Source organism: Myotis myotis, unplaced genomic scaffold (assembly GCF_014108235.1).
Source record: "Myotis myotis isolate mMyoMyo1 unplaced genomic scaffold, mMyoMyo1.p scaffold_m19_p_15, whole genome shotgun sequence".
NCBI lineage: Eukaryota > Metazoa > Chordata > Mammalia > Chiroptera > Vespertilionidae > Myotis > Myotis myotis.
The window spans coordinates 29,605,581-29,624,384 of record NW_023416319.1 but is presented as its reverse complement, the minus strand read 5'-3'; the positions used below and the strand labels follow the sequence as shown (position 1 = coordinate 29,624,384).

Below are 18,804 nucleotides of genomic sequence, written 5' to 3'. Positions count from 1 at the left end.
GTCCTATACTTTTTTTTGTTGGTCTGTTTCTGTATCTTGTTATTGTAAATAGAGTTCTTTGTTCTTATTCTTTTTTTCTGGTTGATGTTTGTATATATGGAAGCTATTAGTCTCTTTATATGTTTTTTTAATCTACTTTCTCATTTAATTATCTTATTTTTGTAATTTCCAGTTGATTTCTTTATATTATCCAGGATTGTATTTTATAGTGATACTTTTATATCATTCTATCCATTATTTTTCTTTTAATTTCACTTGCTAGTTCTTTTAATAAACATGCTTTTTCTTTTTTTTAATGAGTGGGAATGTTTCCCATGCTCCCTCATTTTATTAGAGTCTTGGTTTAAAAAAATATATTTTATTAGCTTAAACTATTTTGCTATTTCTATTTTATTAACTTTTTGAAAATAAGAATGGTAGCCCTGGCCAGTGTCCCAACGGTTAGAGTGCCCCCCTGCACATGGAAGGGTCATGGGTTTGATTCCCCATCAAGGGCATGTAACTGGGTTGGGTGCATGCAGTAGGCAACCAATATATCTCTCTCTTCCCTTTCCTCCTTCCCTCCCTTCCACTCTGTCTTAAAAAATAAAATAAAAGTAAGGATGATGGTTAATTCAGGTCAAATAAATATCTACCATCTATGCAGACAGTAATGACTTTTCTTCTTGAGCTAATGGTATGATGGTTGACCTTAATATATGTTGTTTCTAAATAAATCTATTTTACATTTTTGGTATGAATTCCACTAGGTCATGAAATTTTAATTTTAAAATTTAGTTGCTGGATTATGTTTGTTATTTTGTTTACTGAAAGTAGTGTGTGTTTTTCTTTTTGAGAATTTTGAGAAGATTTTCTATACTTGTTATGATATATCATAAAATAAATAAACAAAACCCACAAATAAATACAAGTCTTAACTAGTGTAACAGCAAGTATAAATGAATTATAAGAATATTAATAAATAAATCCAAATTTGGTTCTCTGAAAAAAAAAGAAACAGCAACAAAAATGAAAACATAATAAAATGAATGAACCCAGCTAATCTACTAAAAAAGGAAGAAAGTACAAATTTACATAATAAATTCTAAGATGGAAATAATACAGAAACAAAATAAATTAAATTTATTACAAGAGACAGTTCTGTTTTAATCATGTAAAATTTGAAAACATGAATGAAGGGAATAATTTTTAAAGAAGATAATAATTTACCTAAATTGATCCCCCAAATTAAGAGAATAATCTTATAGACGAAATAGCTAAAGTGCTCAAAGAGCTACTACCTAAAATTACACCAGAGCCAGGCAAATTGGCAGAACTGTAACAAAACCAAAACCAAAAACAAAACAAAAAAAAACAAAACATTGGGAGTGAGTCTTTTCTCTCCTTTTTGCTCTGTTCCAGAGCAGATAAAAAGTCAATGTTTTCCCTGCAGCACAAAGGGCAGATTTTTCTCTTCACACCCCTCATATCTTTGATCATGGAGATTTGGGAGGTGGACCCCTAGTTTCTCATTGGTATTTCCAGACTCTTCTTTCTAATTCTCCTTATCATCCTCCCTTTTAATCTCCCAAGAATGTACCATCCTTTACCCTTCCTTGATACTATCAGCTACAGATGACAGGTTCCTCTTCCATTACCTCTTCTTCCTAACCTCACCTCCCACTGTTGTCTGCAGATTTTCAGGTCACTCTTACAGAGTTTAATTTCTGTCTTACTGGCATTTACTTCCACAGTAGTTGGGTCAAAATTCTTGGTGACTTCAATATTCAGTATGTGCTTTAAAGTATCTGCAAACTTGTAGTCACCCTAGTCAAATATCCTTGTAGACATGCTTAGTGCCTGCCTTCTTTCAAACTCCAAACATGATCTTGAGCAACAGCTCTAAGCTCGAACTTGAAAACATGCTCAGAAGGCAATGATTCCCACCACTTTCATTTTGAACATCCCAATCCAAGCTACTGTTCTCTCTACTTCAAGGCTCTGAAAACCTTCTCTAATTAGAACTCTAATTAGACTTTTGCCTGAGCCGCCTTCAGTGGACTGCATGATTCTGGTAACAATGTCATCTTTCCCTTTGCCTAAAATTTTTAGTGGTTTTACATTTCATTTTGAAGTAAAAGGCAAAATCATTAAAAGGCCAATGGGGCCCAGCACAATTTGTCATCTGCCACCAGCCGCAGGACACTCCCTCTTGTCATATCTTGTTACCTGGTCTTCAGCTTAGTCCACTCCAGTTAGCTCCCTGGTCGCCTCTCTGTCCTTGAGGCTTGCAGCTACGTTCAAACCTTTGAACTTCACTTTCATCTCCTCTCGGACTATACCAGCTACTCCCTCGGCTTTCTCCATGGCCTCATTTCCTCCAGGTTTTTACCCCATTTTTCACTTTCTCTGTGAAGCCTTTTCTAACACCTATTTACAGTTGCAAGAGCCTCCCAATACTGTAAGATCCCTTTCCTGTCATTTTTATCTTCTGCACTGATCACTATGCAAGTGCTATATGTGTTTTTATTTAGAGTATGACGTGCATTGTCTGCCTCGCCTCCTCCCCTCTAGAGTGCTAGTTACCAAGGACAAGAATCATTGTGGTTTGGTTGTCTCATATGTGCAGAGGCCAAAGCAATTCCTGGAATATCCTATATTCTTAACAAACATGCTTTTGTTTTGTTTTCCTAGGTTCTTAATGAATGTCATTTTTAGTTTTCAAATAAATAAATTGGAATAAGGGACAGTATAATACAAAACTCACATCTAGTTTGGGGTTCCCAAAATGTGCAGGCAGCTTTGAAATTGTTCTCCTTTCCCTTATGGTAAACACTAATTCTATCTAATTTTGTTTCTAATAAGTGGGGGGAAAAAATAGCTGTCGGTGAGAATAAGATTTTCAATGCAGCCCAACAAACCAATGATTTATTATGTAACTTCCATTTACTATGCTATGGGAATACAAAGATAAAAAATAGTAACATTTGCAGGTTAAAAAAGTATGGAAATAGAAGTATAAAACAATTGCATTTATTTAACATGATAAATTTGATATTGAGATAAATACTTGGTTTTTGGGCCTTTGAGGAGGACAGTTGTCCTAATGACGGAGTACTTCGCAGGCTTCCTATACAAAATTAGTTTAGGAATATGAGTAGCGGTTAACCAGGTGAAAAGAGTATGTCACATTTTTACCAGCCTTCGAGGTCTGAAATAGCTGGTACTTATGGATAATCACAAGTCAGTCAGTGTTACCTACCAGTGCATACTAGTAAACTGTGATTAAAGGAGAATTACAGTCCAACTCATGAAAAATTTAATTTGCCTTGTTAAGAAGCTTAGATTTATCTAGTCAATGGAAGGAATCCTTGGAAGAACTTTACATTAGAAAGTCATGTGGAATTATTTTAGTCTTAGGAAAATCACTCTGTTGACCCTATAGAAGACACGTTTCTGGGGGACAAAATTGTAGTCAGAGAAATTAGAAAGAACACCACCAGAGGAATCAAGGAAAAACGTTGCTACTGATGGCTTGACAGAGAGCATGTTGGGAAGAACGGAGAAATGGAATTGTCAAAGTAAGAACAAAATTCCAAGGTTTTTTCTACATGCCTGGGTGGTGGTGATGTTAAACAGTGTACATGGTTTGGGTGAAGGGGATGAGTTCTGTTTTGAACATATTTAGTTGGACATGGCCATAGTTCATATATCCAAATAGCAAGTGGATGTATATTCCTGAAGGTACTGTTTCTTGTGAAGAAGCATATTGAATATTTTTATGTAGTGAGTAATTGCAGGATCTAAACTAAGAGTCAAAGTTTGAACAAATTTTAAATAATAGCTTCATTCATGCTGAGCTTGCCTGAAGAGGAATTAAACATGATTGATGCTATTTAATTACCATGCACTAGGGCCAGAAACCATGCAAGCTACTTTATATACAACATTTCTAATTTTAACAACATTATGATTCCTGTATAATTATATTTTTGCAGACCAAAAATTTGAATTTGAAAGAGAATAATTGACTTAGCCAAGTGACCCCTTGCTTACCCTCCCTCCCACCAAGTAAACAAGTACTAGAATCATAATTTGAACTCAAGACAATTCGATTCTAAACCTTCTCCTCCACTCTATTTCATATCCATAACCTTATGTAATAATTATTTTGGAGAAAGACATACTACAATTGCTTAATAACAGTGGTAATAATGCTAATTATAAGAATAACGGCACCTGCTGTGTTATCACTTAAACTTTTATTAAAGTCCTTTAATAGTCATTATTTTATTTTGTAACTTTTTCATTAAAGACAGTACTATCCCAGTCTAAACTATATGTGCTTATATATTATGATGAATGTGTTTTTAACCACTTTATTATTTAATGAATGAAAATTTATAATCCACTCTTATTCAGTTCCTATTTGCAAGTTACATCTCTGATTTGCCTATATAAGCCTACGATAATCAGTACAATACAGTTGATTGTTTAACAATGTGGGCTTTAGGGGAGCTGACCTCCAACATAGTGGAAAATCTGCATATAATTAATCTGTTCTCTTCATATATGGATTCCCAACCACAGAGTTAACCCTGGATCAACTCAGGCATGAACTGTGTGGGTGAATTTAACTGTTGGCAAATTGAAAAGAAAAAAAAAAAAGCATATAAATGGATTCACACAGTTTAAACATGAGTCCTTCAAGGTCAACTGTAATAGGTTTTTACTTGCATGAAATTGTACTCCACTCCAGGAACCAAAGTGCCACCTTCAGAATCTGAATATACAGGACTCGTTGATGACACTAGGAATTTAGTTGACCTAGTGTCATTGTTTTCTTTATGGACAATGATTGATCACTAAAAGCTCACTAATAATGTTTGGTCAAATATCAAATGGGACCTGCAGAGAATATACCTCCATTCTACCAGCTTGGATAGTGTCAAATTCCTTGTAGGATAATGGCATATGCTATTTTCTAGAGGAAGATTAAGCCTTCAAATTGAGCTGATGAATGAACTGAAGAGTGAGGTTTTGCTTCCAGTATTTCCTTACAGAAGGCAGATGCTATTGAAAAAGTATTAACACAAAAGTATAGATTGTGATATCATGTACAAATGCCAGCAACCGTGGCATGTAAACCTAATTAAATAGTAACATTAAAAAACAATCATTTATCTTAATTTTTTATATTGGTGACCTCCATTCATAAGTTTAAATAAAACTCTCAGAATAAGAATTTTGTTGTTGTTGTTATGCCGTTTGAGTAGACTAGCTAAATAGTAAGAGTAAAAGGAGCAATAGTCTATAGTGTTTTTACTTTTTTAAAAGCTTAAAAACAAAATATTAAAAAATAATTAAATGCTAAGATATAGCATTTTTTGTTATATGTAGGTCTCATGTGCTTGAATTAATTTACATAAATATGTTTTTGCTCTTAATATGAATAAAGTACTACTATTAAGTATTTATGAAGACATAAAGAATATAAGACAGTCTCCCCCAAATATCTTATAATGGAAGTATTATAAAACCATTGATGCATGGCATGGCATACTTTTTTGAGTCCCGATTTTTCTCATGGAATCTAAGGCTATATCTAATTAATGCAAGATTAAATCATCCATTTGCAAATAAAGTATTTTTCTATTCTAAATATATATTCTTTAAAATAACTTCACACAATAAATATATTTAATATTAATAACAAATGAAGATGGTATTCGTTTTAGCAAAAAATTCCTGAGGTTCCACAATCCCTAGTCTCTTGTGGAGGCACTGAAAATATAAGATTTCTGCCCTTGTAGCATTCACATAGAGGCACAGGTAAATCTGGACATGTAGATGATTATAAGTGTAGGATAACTTGGATAGGAATGATAATGGTATTGCCAAGCAGAGGGAACACTAAAAGCAAAGACACAGAGACATGATAAACCATGCTGTGTTGTGGGTGCTATGTATTACTTGGCACATCTGAGCATATTATTAAACTTCTGAAAATCTTTCAACCAGTTTCCATTGTTGTTAAAATGAAGTATAAGTATAGTACATGAGTACCTGTCCCTTACCCATCTCTCTTTGCCCAATTTAGATCCCTTTCTTAGTCATACAAATTTTATAGTTTTTTATTGCTCTGTAAATTTGCACATTTCCCCCTCTCTGTAATGCCCTATGCATTTTATATCTAAGTTCATCTTGCATCTTAAGACTCTGTCTTTGTAGAAGTCCCTGAGAAGTCTCTCTGAATCTCTTATATTCATTTTATTATGAAATCTTTGCTTCCTATAGAATCCACTCTGAACTTCCAAAATAGTAAAATAGAACCCATTAGCATTGAACTAAAAATATAGCTTTTCTAACACAATATTGCTGGGAGACAAAGTAAAAAAGAAGGTAATTTCTCTGTTTTTGATCTAACAAAGAAAGCAAAATAAACACTATAACCTTCACTTTAGAAACAAGGTAGAAGTGTAGAGTTACAACTAAACACCTTGTAGGATATGTTGACACATACGATAGAAAATTACAATCTTCTGCGTGCATTTTATTACTGAGTATTATTGTCATATCAGAAAATGACTTTTTATCATTTTTTTAAAATATATTTTTAATATATTTTGTTTATTTCTTACAGAGAGGAAGGGAGAGGGACAGAGAGTTAGAAACATCGATGAGAGAGAAACACCGATCAGCTGCCTCCAGCACATCCCCCACTGGGGATGTGCCTGCAACCCAGGTACATGCCCTTGACCGGAATCGAACCTGGGACCTTTCAGTCCGCAGGCCGACGCTCTATCCACTGAGCCAAACCGGTTTTGGCTATCATTTTAAAGTATACCATTTGCAGGCTTAAACATCTTAAGTCTATCCTCCCAACTGCTTCTTTATTCATATTTTATTTGGTCTTAGAAAAAAATAGTGCTATGGATGATGCTTCATTCATGATATAAATAATTATCAAGACTTGAAATAACATGATTTCCTACAAGATAACATCCATCATTACAAACTAAGGATGTTTTATACTCACACAGAAACACACATCAGATAAGTAAAAATTCTCCAATTTACTCCCCAAATTTGTTCTTGTGAAACATGGGGAGAAAAGACAGGCAGATTTTGAATTCAGGAGCCTTGCCTTTTCGTTTATCTAATTAACTTTATAATTAACTTTATAACCTGAATTCAGTCACTTAATCTTTTTTTACTTTCTAATCCTCTTTCATAAAATGAGAGAGTTAAATTAATGGGTTTCAAGGGTCTTTCAAAAATCTTAAGATTATTTAAGAAAGTAGATTACATGTCTTGTTCTACTCTGACCTTCATTGCCATATGAGAAAGAGAAAGGCGTTACAATTTTCATTTTTAGAAATATTCATCCACATTTTATGGGCTACATTATAAAAATAAAATTTGTATTATACAGGTGCTCAGCTTTATGCATTGAATACTAGCTATAAAAAATACATATAAAATGTTCACATAAAACATTATCTAGTGACTGTCCTGTTTTAATATGTACTTACCTGATGCTGTTGAGTTACTACAGCATATTAACACATTATTGATACCATGTTATTGTAAATCCTATTATCTAGTTTTAGGAAAGCTAACTCTGACACTATGCTGACATTAGGGATAAAAAGGAGATAGCATCTTACAAAGCAAGAACTCTCAAATAGGTCAATGCTTATTTAAACACATTGTAGGGAAGTGCCAGTATTTCCCAGATGAAAAATGCAAGACCTTGAAAAATGCAAGACTTGGAAATATGATCTTCCTCAAATAACCCTAAGATCACAATCTAAGGGGGTAAAAACATAATGAGTTCTTCTAGTATTTGAGTTATTGTGGAAAGGAGGAGCGGAAGCAAAGGAGTGAAGGCAGATGAAGGTGACAGTCCTATTGGACCACAGAGGCTCTCTGTTCCAGGGTCTAAGGTCTTTGCATTTTGCGTTTTTTTAGTTTCTTCTCTATGACAGGTACACATGCCTCATCTGAGTTGGAGGTCCTTGCTGTAGTATTGGGGATGTAAAGAATTTCGCCTTCCAATGGGAAAGTTGTCAAAGGGGGAGGAATAAGGAAATACACAAAGTATAGTAAGTTTAGTGTAAAAGATACTTTCACTAAGTGGAAAGAGATTCATATTCTGGTAAGTATATTTGTAAAGTATTCCAGATCAGTGAGCTGAACCTTTCAGCAGGAAGGATCTCACTTTTTGAAAGTCAGCTTTGAATTTGGAGTACAGTGAGTTCTAAGTTATTTTTTTCTTTTCTTTTTAAAAGGGAATCTTTCACCTATAGGGTTATTGAGGAGAGCTTTAGGTCAGTGTGTAGAGAAAACCTTGGGCTACTAATTTAGAAAGAAGTTGAGCCTGCTTAGTTTTACTTGCCAAGAGCTTCTGGAACAGTGGTCTCCAAAACTGAGTGTGTGTGTGTAGAGCCTTGTATATCTATGGAAAATGTAGATTCTTATGCCCCACACCAAGGGATTTTCATTCCAAAGGTCCAATCCCTAAGACTCATCACACTGTATTCTGGGGAGTGCGGAGGGGATACCAGGCCTGTAGGTATTTAATCTAGAAAAGTGAAAGAATGCAATTAAAACCTCTAAAATATGATGACTAAGGTAAGTACAAGCTTATTTACCCCATTACATAAAGTACAGTTTAAAAGCTTGTTTTGAAAATTTATCCATAATAACTGATAAATATATTTTTACAGGTATTACATATCCTATATAATAAAGAGCTAATATGCAAATGGATACCACACCTTTGTGCCCTCCCACTGGGGACAGGGGAACTGAGGCCACGCCCCCCGCCCAGTGGGGCTTGTTGGGGGAACTAAGGCTGCCCCCCCCCCCACCCAGCACCAAGCTGGGGGACCTGAGGTTGTGCCCCCTGCCCTGCAGGGCTTGACGGGGATGGGGCTGGCTGTGTCTGGGTCTCATGCAATTTCGAGGCACACGTGGGTGGGTGGGGATTTGACTCTGGGTCCCGCGGCACACCCCAGACTCTGACAGGAGGGAGATTTTCTTATACATTTTACTAATTTTCTTTCATTTCTGACATTTCTATTATAGAGAAAGGGCAAATAGCAATATTAAAATATTTTCTCTAATGAATTCCCTTTTAATATGCACAAATTTTGTACACCAGGCCACTAGTACATATATAAACATATGCATGCATGCACCACACAAGTGAACACGCCAATATAAATGTGTAATATTATATAATCCTTATGCTAACTTTAGATATTATTATTCTCATTTCACAGGCTTGGTTAAAATATTTTGAAGTGAAATGAAATTAGAATTTGATTAAAGTGATAAAATCAGAGGCAAAAATTAATACAGATAGTTTAATTATAAAAACCTAAAAGATTTTAGTTTTAATTTAAAATGTGATTGATTTATATTGCAGTAAACATAAGTATATTTTTTTAAAGTCACTACAGTTTTTCAAAAGTTCTTAATGTTCTATAGGTATGTAGAAACTATTTAGATTTAGGCATAATACACTTCGACAAGCTATAAAAAACATATTTAGTGCCCATGGTCTGTATTTATCTTAAAAGCTTTTCAAAAAGTAGACTATCTATATATATATAAAAGCCTAAGTGAACGTTAAGGTGGAATGATTGGAACAACTAGAATGACCGATCACTATGATGCACACTGAACAGGCAGGCAGGTGAGTGGTTAGGTGTGAGCAGGCAGGCAGGAGAGCATTTAGGGACAAACAGTCCTGGATTGTGAGAGGAATGTCCAACTGCCGGATGTCCAACTGCAGGGATCAGGCCTAAACTGGTAGTTGGACATCCCCCTAGGGATCCTGAATTGCGAGAGGGCAAAGGCTGTGCTGAGGGACACTCCCCCCACCCCTGCCACGCACAAATTTTGTGCACCGGGCCTCTAGTTTTATTATAATAATCTTGGAAAAAAATGTTCTGGTGATCATGTCTTTTAATTGAAGCATTTAATAAAAAGAGCTTTGATCTGATTTAAAAAAAATTCTAGCCCCCAAAATAAAAATGATATGTGTTTTGAACAATAATTCATGATATTGTTACAATAAGGTTAAATCATACAACTCAAGCAGTACTAGAGTCCTTCAACATTGAAGAATAGTTTTGTAAATTCCCAGGTCTCATTAATACACTTTAGCCAGTATTTCATCTGAACAGACCTTGAACAACTTGCTTCTTTAGCTTTTGCTGTGTAAAGAAATTTCAGTGTTGTCAAAAGTATTGATTCTGTCAATTTAATATTTTTGTTCTTGTAATAATAGATTACCTTCTTATCCTCCAAAAATTCCCCCATCAATGGAAGGTTTTAATGAAATTTAATTTTAACTGTTTGCATTATACTCCTTAAAGATTTAAAAATGTTATTGTGTTTGCAACTATTTTCTGCAATGATCACTGTATGATCCTGAATCTTGACGTGCATTTACATTAAGTCATTGATGTGAGCACCCAAACTAATAAAACACAGCCCCTATTTTGTTTTGTGTGTTATTTTAATCAATACATCCTCTCCTGGTTTAATAGGAAGTGAGCCCCAAGGACTGCTCATATTAGCAGATATTTACAGAATGGGTTTTTTTTTTTGCTATTAAAGAGGCATTACAAAATAATGTCAGAGGTTAAAGCAATATAATTTATTCACATTCTTTGGATCACTATTTCATTTTAATTCACACTATCAATATAAGTGGGTGGGTGGGGGGAACAGTACCTGAGGCATTTCCTTTCATCTTAATAAGATAATTTCATAAAAACTTTACATTTTGATCATAGCTGTTATTATCCTGCCCTTTGATTCTGAATTATATCATTATTTTCTACAAAAATTTCTAATTTTCTCTCTTGTAAACCCCACAACAGAATACCAGATGTAGTCTGTCATTAAGTGTGTAGAATTTTACCCATCTTGCTGGCTTCTCTTTCTCTGCAGGCACTCCATCTGCACTGTGTACATTGAAGTGCTTCCTCCAAACAATCAAAGCCCTCCCCGCTTCCCACAGATGATGTACAGCCTAGAAGTCAGTGAGGCCATGAGGATTGGTGCTGTTTTATTAAATCTACAGGTATGTTCTTAATATATATATACATATATACAAGTATATATGTGTATATATTTCCACAGCGACAACCTTGAAGACTAATGGGCTTATATTTGTGCCTGGCAAAGGGGGGGGGGGGAGCAGTGCGGTAGGAGCTCACATGTATGCATACACTTGAGTCAATGAAAATTCCATCTGGAAAGGAAAGCAGGGGTACTATGGTTGGAGGGTTTCCACAGCTAATCTACTCTATTGATTGCCACAATTGAAGAAATAATGTGAGCTGGCAGGGATTAGCTGCAATCATTACAAGAGAGAATGAAGGGAGTGGAAACAGGCACTTGAATATATTTTACGTTGCAACCAAAGAGCCTGCAGCTGACTGTTATTTTCTGTCTTGGCTTTCTTTGCCCTAGCAGGATTTATTTTTGCTGCAGAGTTCTATGGAGAGAATAACTTTAGGTGCACAGACTGATGGTAGGCAGTCTAATTCTGAGGCACACTTCTTCTATGCCATAGAATCTATGGCCATGGGCAAATCATGTAATTGCTGTGCCTTGGTTTATTTATTTAGATGAAAGGGGTAGGTTTAGCTAATATTTTCATTTGCAGCTTCTGATTCATATGGATTACTTGCAGGATGATATTTTGGTTTTCACTTTGTATATATTCCTAACTAAAGCATATTTTCCCAGAGAAGGCTGTGTCTTCAAATGATTTGATAGCTTCAAGTTGGACTACATATGGTGTTGGTAACTGTCACTTGCTGTAAAAGTTATAAGGTCCATGACATGACTTATTGCTTTACCTATGGATATTCATAGGACAGAGAATTTATCTTCCTCTGGAGTTACGTGGGAATGACAGGAGTTGCTGACATGAGAATTCAGGAAGCTGACCTTGAAGGTTAGGAGAGCTTTCAATAGGATGATTTCGGAAAATCCCAGGATCAACGTTTACCATCAAAAGAGTTGACATAAGGCATAGCTATAAATTGTTCAAATTCCATTTGAATATTGACATCATTTCCCTGATGATAGAAAAGTGAAGGTTCTAAAGGATGTTTGTATTGGAAAGAACATAAAAATAATGAAACACAGCAACCTCATTATCCAGATGTGGAAAGTGAACCCCATAGAGAGTAAAAGACACCTAAGAAGAGTTGATTGAATTCTCATTTCCAAAATACGGCTCATTCCATTATATCCCACTTATTTTTGAGGCTGCTAAAAATTTGGTTGGCATTATCAGATACTTTTCTGTGCCTCTGTTCTAGGCCCTATTGTGTCTCTTTTCTCTAGTAACTAGAAAGGGTTTGCTTTTGGTATTCATTTACCATTAAAACATGTGGAAAACAAAATTATATGAAAGTAGACTTATTAGTAATATAGAAATTTGGAGGATTTTAATGGATAAAATAAAAGTAAGAAAAAAAATTGCAGTTTCTTTAGGGAGGGGAAAACAGCTAGTTAAATCATTAAAATGTTGCCCTAACCAGTTTGGCTAAGTGGATAGAGCATTGGCCTGTGGACTGAAGGGTCTCAGGTTCGATTCCGGTCAAGGGCATGTACCTTGGTTGCGGGCACATCCCCAGTAGCGGGTGTGTAGGAGGCAGCTGATCGATGTTTCTTACTCTTTATCCTTCTCCCTTCCATTCTGTAAAAAATAAAATATATATATATATTTTAAAAATCATTGAAATGTTGAAATATCCAAAACCAAATATTAAGACAAGTGCATTTAATGAAATTCTTTTATTTGCATATATGAAGATTTATTTATTTAAACAAGAAGAAAAGAATAATAAATATTAGATTTGTTAGAATCAGGCCAAGAAACTTTAAATGTTTTACATTTAAATATGCCTGAAGAATGTGCCTATATGTTATTTAACTTTCTATAAGGTAAGACATAATTTTAGTTGTGAGGTAGCTCAGATTTCATTACAATATATCCCAGAGAGATTTTGGAATCATATTATAGGAGAATAATTCCACTGGAGAGTTAAAGATGAAAGGAGCTGGCCTTTTTCATATTTCAGATTTCTCTAGTACAAAAGCTGAGAAAATGGTTGAAATGACATTTCTATTCACCCTTTGTGCTTCTGATAGAAGCAAAAGAAAGGGTGCCAATCGCAGTGGCATCTCTATAGAAAGAACTGGGGTGACACAATCAAGGTGTCTTTCATAGGCCACTAGCCATCCACTTCTGCTCATGATCAACTGAGATTGAATTTAAACCAGAGACCTAAAAACCCAAAAGCTTCCATCAGATTACTCTTCCAAAGACTTCTAACAACAGAAGCATTAGAGGTCTTCCTAGCTGCATCCCAATTTTTTTTTTTTTTCCACACATAGGTCCACTACCCAGTGCTGACTCACTGCTCAATTTAGGAAAACAGAATTTGTGGGGAAATATTTTCAAAGATAAGAGCAGACTGACTTCAAAATAATCTGTTTTGACTGAGATCAAAGTGGTTTCTTTCAAGATAACAATCTTTGTGTCTCCCCTCCCCCTTTTAAGTGTTTTCTTTGCATTTTATATAAAAGTTGTTTGGGAGGCTGCAATTTTTCTCAGTGAATTAATGCTGTTTTGCCTGGCTGCTTGATTGATGGTGTTCTGTAAAGGAAAGTGCTACCCAGAGCTCTTCTCTTTCAAATGCCTTATGCTGACTGGGGTTAGCAATAGGTGAGATTTTTTTTGTTTGTTTCCCAGCATGTTTCTATATCTTTCTGATCTGTTGCCAGTGAGACCAGTTAGAATGGTGCGCTGGAGCCACATTGTGCACTTGAGATCACAAGAGCCCGTTGTGTGCATCGCTCTCCAACGGCACGTTCAGTTATGTGTCATTGTTAGCTTGCAGTCGGCCATGGCGGGTGGATTTATGTCATAGAGATGGACAAATGCAACAAATCATGCATTCCTACTCCAGAGCTGGCTGTTAAACTTTTACCAGCACACCCATGGATATGTTGCCAATTTCCCCAATATTGAAATGCTTAACATGAGTTAAGTCCAACAGCGTTTTCCATCTTTGTCCCTCTGAAATGGTAATCTACTTGCATCACTCTAAAAATGAGCCAGTCCTTCCAAATGGACTATGTGTTTTACTCCAATATAAGGTCTCAGCTGTCTTCTCTCCTCACAAGAGCATTATTTCCTTCCAAATCACCCTTTTATCTGACTCATATTCCACCATTAGCATAATCCTCCTTTCTTACATAATCCTCCTCTCTTGTATCATCACCATCCTCCTCATCCTCATATAATAATAATAATATCTAATACTTGAGTGGCAAATTGCAGGTTGTACAGAGCCAGGCACTGTTCAAGTTCTTTACTTATTTAATCAGTAAAGATAGCTAGATTATATTTGCACACATGCTCAATTTCAGAATTCAGTGATCTATAACTAAAAGGTTTACATCTTACCCTGTGTCTATTGTTGACCATTTCCAACTCTTTTCTTCATCATTGTCACTCCACTCAGAAGGATGGAGCAGGCTCTATCTGTGACAGTGTTGTTCTCTGACAGAGTGAAAAGCAAGGCACAATAAACCATAAACCGGCTCTTACTGCTTCTTCCAGAAGTGACACACAGCCCTTCTGCCTCCATTTCATTTGCCAAACCAAGTCATAAGATTGCTCCTGGGCTAATCAGAGTAGGGATCTATAAGCCTTCACACTAATCACATAGCTAAGTCTGATGCCAAGATCTATGAGGTCCTTTGGTACATAGTTTTTGTTTTAAGTCATTGCACACACAGTTTTGCTAAATGATTCATCCCTGCCTATCATGGCTTTCCATCCTTATAGCATTCAATGGCTGTTTCCTCGCCGTCCTCTACACTCTTGAAGCTCATGCTATTTATATTCTGGGTGTTTGTTGGGGCACACTCACTTTTAAGTACCAAATTATAGAATAGGCTAGCTAGGTTTTTGTTGCCAAATTTCACATTCAAAAAGTTGGCACTCTTTGCTCCACAACCAAGGCCAATGAAGCAGCCTCTGTCTAGAGTGCTTTACTGATCTCTTGACTGCAGGCAATGTTTTCTGTGAGCAAGAAAACAAAATAAAACCTAATTCATTGCTGTTACCTAGAAGTAATGCATATAACATCTACCCCCACTTTTATTTCCATTAGCCAAAGCAATTCATTTGGCTACTCCTCAGTTAATAAGTCAAGAACATTCAATCTCCCAGCAGTTCTCAACCTGTGGGTCGTGACCCCTTTGGGGGTCGAATGACCCTTTCACAGGGGTCGCCTAAATACATCCTGCATATCAGATATTTACATTACGATTCATAACAGTAGCAAAATTACAGTTATGAAGTAGCAATGAAAATAATTTTATGGTTGGGGGTCACCACAACATAAGGAACTATATTAAAGGGTCGCGGCATTAGGAAAGTTGAGAACCACTGATAGACAAATGGTTCCACAAGTCACATAGCAAAACCTGATGTCGGTAGGGCAGGGAAAAGGGGGGGGGGGAGATTTGTATTTGGGGTAGGGAAGCAGATATTAAATGAGATAGCATGTAAGATGTACAGCTCAGTGGCTGAAATGAAAAAGAAGGTGCTTAAATTATGGTAGCTATTTTTAATTTTGGTCTCTTGCAAACAGCAAGAAAATGTAAAGCAGCTAGACACAAATAGCAGGAGAAAAGGGAAAATGCTGAGAAACAGACTAAAAAGTTGTATGTTGCTATCTCTGGTTACCTGAGAAAAAAATCATAAATATTACTAATAAAGCTACTTGAGTATAAACATAAGACTGCTTTAGTCAGCTTGCAACGTGCATTTTATTTTTATCTTTATCTATTCTTCTCATTATTTATAGTTTCAAGAGCTATAGATTTTAAACTGTATGCCTCACGGAATTATTATTTTTAGTCCTGAAGAAAAAATTCTGCTGCCTTGATCTTAACTACATAATTGATCCATTTCCATAACAGTTTGAGTGAAATGCAAGCTTTCCTATAATAGCCTGCCATTCTGCATCACCAGGTCTTGTCTTAGGTGCTAATTTGTTTCTCTTGCATCCTTCAGATGTTCTAAATATTCCTCCCTCCCTCCCTCCCTCCCTCCTCCTTCCTCCTTCTTCCTTCCTTCCTTCCTTCCTTCCTTCCTTCCTTCCTTCCTCCCTCCCTCCCTCCCTCCTCCCTCCCTCCCTCCTCCCTTCCTTCCTTCCTTTCTCCTTGTAAAATAGTATATATTTTCCCCTGAAGATGATAATAGAATTTTGTGATTCAAGAAAGGTTTGTAGCTGGAGCAGTACAAATTGGCCCTGCACTATAGAATTTGCTGTGTCATTTATATTATGGGGATCACTTTGAATATATTACTTGAAGATTTTCCCTTTTGCCACTGAAGAAGCACTTTTTTTAAGCATTCTGGTTCTTTAATGTGTTACTGAATAGATTAACACTGCAGTACCAAAAAAATGACAATTTCCCCTTTAATTTCATAATATGTTACTTACTCTATTTAGTAGGTTACCCCAGTTTTGATAAATGTGAGAAATGACAGTCATTTATTCCCCTCTTCATTTTCAGTTCATGAAGTGGAAAGTACACTTTCTCATCTTTCTTTGCACTAGACTTCAGGTGGTTCTTTCATCATTAGCATTATATCAAAAGAATAATGTCACTGTGAGTATACATAAGAAAGTTGACATACATTGAACACTGATTAGTTACCTAGTGCCAAAGTATAATTTCTATTTTGTATGTAGGATAGATAGACAGATAGATAATTTGAGAGAAGGAGAGATATATGTGTCTTACAGTTCCAAGCATCTGCTTATTGCAAAAATTAAATCAAATTTGTAGTAAACATTTTCTCCTTTATAGCAGATGTGCTATTATGTCTAAGTTTCCAAACACAATTTTGGTGCCCTTGACACTAAGGGATACACATTATCTAGGGATGATTTTTCATCTCTAGGAATATAAAGCTGTCCAACATGAGGACAACATATATTTTATGTATTTTCTATTCATATGTGTACCTTCCTCTTCCCAACGTATAACAGAGCCCCATGTAAATCTTTCATAGACTACAGTGTGTTTATAGGAATAAAGGCAGGGAAATAACAGGGAGGTTAGGGAAAGCAGAACCCTAGGTCTGAAACATTTAAAACAGTTATCTCTTAAATTATCTTTTCTTTGACCCTTGCTTTCTTAAGAAGAAAGTAAACATGATTTTAAAAATGCGCAATTTTGCCCTAGAACAGCTGTACGCTATAACTCAAATGCATGTTTTAATAGAGTTAGACTTCACTTCTGTCTCTGATTTACACTTTAACAAGAAGTAGGACACCTAAGAAATGGGTGAAAATAATCTTATTTTTCCCTCAGAGGGGGCTAGTAGCTTAGAAAACTTGATATGGTGCCAGAAATACAGCCATATTCTCAAGTTCTTTTGAACTTCAAAATAAATTAAGATGCAATAGCCTCTTCTGATAGTACAGAGCGTAAAGCAGATGTGCTGTACCTGGTGGGACAGGTGGACACAAGTAACAATTTGTGGTTTGTATTCAGCCTGGAGGTAGAGGTTCACTCACAAGGAGAATAGCTCTCGTGGGCACATCCTGCTCCCAGTTGTCATCAACACTTGGATGAAGATGTTTACAGCCTTCCATCACCACATGTACCAAGCCTCTTTGCACCTGTATTCATGTTTTGTTTTTAATTCTCTAAAAGTTCAGCCCAGCCAGTGTGGCTCTGTGGTTGAGCATCAACCTGTGAACCAGGAGGTCACAGTTCCATTGCTGGTCAGGGCACATGCATGGGTTGCGGGCTCAATCCCCAATGGGGGGCATACAGGAGCCAGCCAATCATTGATTCCCTCTCAAGGATGTTTATATCTCTCTCTCACTCTCCCATCCTCTCTATTCTTATCTAAACTGTTTCCTCCATTTGCATACTAGATCAATGCTTCTCAAGCCCCTGTAATGAAGGATGCACTTAAATGAATTACTAGAAAAATAAGAGACAAAAGACAAGGAATAAAAGCCCAATTTTCACCATTAGATTCAACAGATATAAAATCATCCTGTCAAATTATTTTAAAGTTTTCTGATCTACTCTAAATTTTACTCTAGATAAATTGAGTCTAAATTTTTTATATCATTACTAGGGGAACAGTGCAGGAATTTGTGAACCTTGAAAGGAACTGTGGGCTGTGAGGCTGCAGTGGGCACGGAGGCGGATCCTGGCTCATCCTCTGCACCCCTGCCCAGCCCCTCCTGCTGTGGCCTTCCAGTCCCGTCTGCCAGCAGCCCCGCTCCGGCCACTGCCGCTCCCATGCACTGATGGTGCTGGCCTGCTCACATCCGCTGACTGCACGGAGCAATTGGGGCCAGCGCCAGCAGTGGGTGTGAGTGGCGGCTGCTGCCCTGATCGCCCCTCAGGAGCAGGGAGAGGTGGAGAAGCCCTCAGGAGCAATCAGGGCCGGCAGCTGCCGCTCACTCCATGTAATCAGAACCAGCGCCAGGCACTGGCAGCAGGTGTGAGCTGTGGCTCCAGCATTGGCAGAGGGTACAAGCAGTGACTCCAGTGCTGGAAGCAAGTGTGAGCGGAGCCAGCACCAGTGCGGGAAGCAGATGTGAGCACTGGGTGGGACCGCGGCGGTGCAGGAGTAAATAATTTTAAGTAACCACCAGAGGTTTGCCCTGATGACAGCAACCAGCGCCTCCACTCACCTACTCCATCATCCCGCTGCAGCCAATACCGCCATGT

At 36.7% G+C, this 18,804-nt stretch overlaps 1 protein-coding gene across 17 annotated transcripts in view; it reads left to right on the top strand.

Moving 5' to 3' along the window:
* The window catches only part of PCDH15 (protocadherin related 15), a 544,558-nt gene that overhangs the window by 308,657 nt on the left and 217,097 nt on the right, over positions 1-18,804 (top strand). For 16 of the 17 annotated variants that reach the window (XM_036336780.1, XM_036336778.1, XM_036336777.1 and 13 more), the window contains one exon: positions 10,951-11,083. The exons of the other annotated variant lie outside the window; for it this stretch is intronic. In XM_036336780.1, the coding sequence (XP_036192673.1) occupies positions 10,951-11,083 (133 nt within the window). The remainder of the gene's footprint in view (positions 1-10,950; positions 11,084-18,804) is intronic. 17 annotated transcript variants of the gene reach the window in all.